Here is a 4,372-nt window from a genome sequence, read left to right as displayed (position 1 = left end):
GTTATTTAAACTGGTTTTTTTTGTTTTCTAGCGTAAGTTAACATCGACTAATTGGTATATTTGTTTAAAATAATTGAAATAAAATACACCACTGTGATAGACAGACAGATAACAATTTTAACATATAAATAATGGAGGCATTACCTCCATGCTAATAACAACCCCATTTCAATGGCTGCAAAATATCTTGTGTACCAGTGTATATAGGCCTATCATGACTAAATAAGGGCATACACAATTTAATATTTATAAGTTTTTTTAAATATATATTTTGTCTGTTTTTATATTTTCTTATATTTTATTAAAATAAATTTTAATAAATAAAATTAAATTTTTGATTCCCACCCGATTCACTTGCGATAGTTGTCCGCAATGGGAAGGTACTGAGTATTCAGTGAGATAACACGTCAGGTAAAACAACTCCTATGAAACTTTATGACACAAACAACATAAAACTGTGGCAATTCAACAGCGGTTATGCCAGCAGGCTAGTTATCTGGAGGTCGTGGGTTAGATTCTTACCCGAATCACGAATATGAGCAAAACTTCCATTAATTTTTTACGAGTTTTTAAAGTATTTTTTAATTAATCTGTATAAAAGTCATGGTTAACTTTTTTTAATTCACTAATTTCTATGCTTAAGTTGAGAATTTTAACTTTGCATCAAAATGGTAAAATAATTTGTCAAAATTATTACAACGTTGCAAAAGTTATCACTTAATAATTATGTTACAAAATCCAAGCTAATTAGGTGACGCGGCATAATCAAAGGGCCCAGGTTTGATAGTGGGTGACCCAGGTCCATGAGTGACTCACGCCTCGATAGCCACGCCTTGAACGCAAACGTGTAGACCAATGAAAGGAGCGCTCGCTATTTCCATACGTTTGATTGGCTATTATATTTTCTGGTAAGCTTCGAGGCAATTTCAGCAGTAAATAAAAGAGTACTAATACAGTGAAGTCAAATTAGTTCTATTTTTGTAGTCAAGTTAAAAGTAGCAATTCTTTCAAAATGTCCAGTGCTAGCAATCGAATTTGTTCACAAACACACGGACACACAACAACACAACATGCGTCATCTAATACAACGCAGCAACAACGTACTAGAAGACAGGAGCGCGCGTCAACACGGCCACAAGCGTCGAATGCGTCGTCATCTAACGCACGTCAGCAGTATACTGGAGAGACGAGAAGGATGGACAGACTGTCTTCAGGGTATCTCAGTTCATCATCTACTAACACGTTGATGGAGGATGACTATTTAACCGACGACGAAGCATTTCAACATGATGATTGTAAGTGTATTTTTGTTTCTTTTTCTTCCATGTTCTCGTTGAAGGCCTAAAATTGCACTAAATACTTAATCGGGATGCTTATTCTGATTCCCCCACGAGAGTGCTTTGGTTATTGTAATGTAGTACTAGGATTCATTTAAATATTGGTTATGCAATGTTTGTACTGTACATTGATACCATAGTTGGTACAGAAATTGCTATATGTCTCAACTTAGATGGAACAACAAGTTCGACAGTTAAATGCCTAAGGGTATACAATATCCATCGATTATTATACTGTACTGCCATGATTTTACCATGGGTCATCATATAGACAGAAATTGATCCCACCACAAGTCCTTGCCTAAACATTCATAAACTAATATAAATGACAGTACACTTTAAAAGGTCAATCAATCAAATTAAGTGTACAGGTCTCCCTCCAATTAAAGACCACTTTCGGGACCAGGGGTTGGTTTTTAGCAGCTTTGGTTTGGGACCACAGAAAAGTGGTCTTTTATTGGAGGTGATCTTCAATTAAATTGGAGGGGTCTTTCATTCATTAGAGGGAGACCTGTATTTAAATACATTTAAACACTTATGAGTGACTTCATTTAAAACGACACCCCCAGTTCAATGGATAACTAATTTGGTATGTATAATTCCTCCATGATATAACTGACTCTCAAAAGGGATAGTGAAATAGATAAAATGATAGTAATTAGGTATAGACCCACACCAACGACTCTCGAGCACATTAAATTTAATTCCTGTTTGTGTGCTGCACGCGGTAGATTGCCACCCTGGGGATTGCATCCTACTAATTATACTACAGAAATTGTCATTCACATCTTCCATATTGTTAATTTTTTTACAATGTTTTACTGTCTCATTCAGTTTGTTGTTTTTTCTGTGTAAAATTAAGTTATAAATTGTGGTCTAGCTGTGCGATTATCGTTCTATGCAGGTGCCAGAAACTTTCTAGTACAATTTTGAAAGCATCAAAGAGAAATGTAAAATTAATATTAGAAATTGCGTTATTCACAATCATTTAATCAATTTTTTATCTTTATTTATTTTTCAGACACGAGGTTATCTGAGTACTTCGGTTTGGACTACGACGATTCCGACGATGATGATTTTTACGAGTCCGGTGATGACGAATTGGTGGATGATGATTGTTTAGTTCATGAGTTATTTACGGAGTCTAGAATAGGCTTAAGTAGTGGATCCGTCGTAACCGGTTTCAGGGTTTTCGTCGAGGATGGAAGAATTTCATTCATAGACGTTTCGGCTTCATCTATAGTAATTAATCGTGCACAGCGACGCCCAGGCATCAGAAGACCAAACTTGAAGAATAAAACAAGAAATGAATGACTGTTGAAAAAACTAACAAAACATACAAAGTGATGTATATACAAGATTATTTTGCGATCGACCTACGTGATTGATTGAACATAGTGTTTACAGAGTATTGGTTTAATATTTTATTTTATAGATGCCAATCTTGATTTTGCGATCGATCTACGTGATTGATTGAACATAGTGTTTACAGAGTATTGGTTTAATATTTTATTTTATAGATGCCAATCTTGATTAAAGAATATTTTGAAAAGAAATCTGGTTAATTTTGTATTTTATATCATTGGTTTAATTTATTTGTCATATTGTATTGTATTTATAATATCAAACATGCCATGGACTTCATTTCTAATTAGTGTTGTCACAGCGCCGCCAGCGATACTGTTATTTAATGTTTAAATACTGTTTATCTAAAAATAATATCATCAAGTACGGTAGTTTCAACGCATACAGTACAACCAGACCACATGCCTTTTGTTGTTGATATCGTGGGAGTGATGACGATGATGATGATGATATTCAATGCAATTTTGATGATGGCATTAGTTTTCTGTACCGTATTCATTCATTCTTGTACAGTTAATCAAACATTAACATACAATTCACTGCATAAATCAAACCAGAGGATCCAATAATTAGTCTTAAATATAACAAAGCATTAACCCCAAAAAGAGATAGATACATTTTGTGATTCAACGTTTTGATCTATTTGATAATTTTCAAGAATTGCTGATAAGAAAATCTCACCCATATATATTTACAATATTTACAGAAGTATTACAAAAGTAAATGAAACCTACCAATCAGATTAAAAACAAAATTAAAACTGGCCAATTAAAAATGAGGTGTCTCTCAAATTAAGTAGATCACTTGTACATCACTTATTTTCATGAATAGCAATGAAAAAAAAACCAAGTGTATAGAAAGCCTGGGAATGCTAGCTGAATGAAAGTCTCATGAAATGAAATAAACAATAAGATAATCCTGTGAAATATACTAAGCTTAGAAAATTATGAAATGCTTGTAAAGTAAGTAAATGTGATACAAATTTTAGAATTAAGAAAATAATGAAAGTTCCTTAAATGCGTTCAACCCAGTGTTTAATACAGGCTAGAAACATGGCCAACGCCCACCATAAATGAAATGTGTGATCAGTGTGCAGAGAGTCATACAACATTTTGGTAATATAAAATTCACTGCATAGAATTGATAACCAGATATACACAACATGTTTTTAACAACAGAATTGAATACAACTTATATATAAGATATATATTTATTTTATTATTCAATGTATAATAATATATTACAATATATATATATATAGTATATATATACAATATTATACTATATAATATAATATATTCATATATATATATATATATACTGTATATATATATATATAATTTATATTGCACCTCTTCCAATAAAGCTTGTTCAGATGCGTATCATAAAGAAGTAATTAAAAACACCTTTTACACTTAAAATACAGTAGTTAAAATTCATAGACAAAAGCACATTTCGGGGGCAAAATCATTTACATAGAAGTGTTTCCTGTCTACCTATCCGTCTGAGCTGGTTATAAAATATATATATATATATAAAACATGTAACACTGGGTTACAGACTCAACATTTTATTGCACTACAGGCTGTTTCATGAGGGGTACCTCAATCATCAGGTGCTAGGCTCTGAGTGAAGGAATAATGAAGTACATAGATTGTGACAGTTTATCA

At 32.6% G+C, this 4,372-nt stretch overlaps 1 protein-coding gene across 1 annotated transcript; it reads left to right on the top strand.

Annotated features, from left to right (window-relative positions):
- The first annotated feature begins 974 nt into the window (after positions 1-974).
- Positions 975-2,892, top strand: LOC117108497. Its single transcript, XM_033250515.1, has 2 exons — positions 975-1,295; positions 2,359-2,892. The coding sequence occupies exons 1-2, from the start codon at positions 1,013-1,015 to the stop codon at positions 2,649-2,651; spliced, it is 576 nt and encodes a 191-aa protein (XP_033106406.1). The 5' UTR covers positions 975-1,012; the 3' UTR covers positions 2,652-2,892.
- Positions 2,893-4,372: the final 1,480 nt, after the last annotated feature.

This window comes from Anneissia japonica, unplaced genomic scaffold (genome assembly GCF_011630105.1).
Source record: "Anneissia japonica isolate Jap-2015-1 unplaced genomic scaffold, ASM1163010v1 scaffold3940_len624931_cov186, whole genome shotgun sequence".
Classification (NCBI taxonomy): domain Eukaryota; kingdom Metazoa; phylum Echinodermata; class Crinoidea; order Comatulida; family Comatulidae; genus Anneissia; species Anneissia japonica.
Note: the sequence above shows the minus strand (reverse complement) of the source record. Positions and strands in the feature narration are given on the sequence as shown.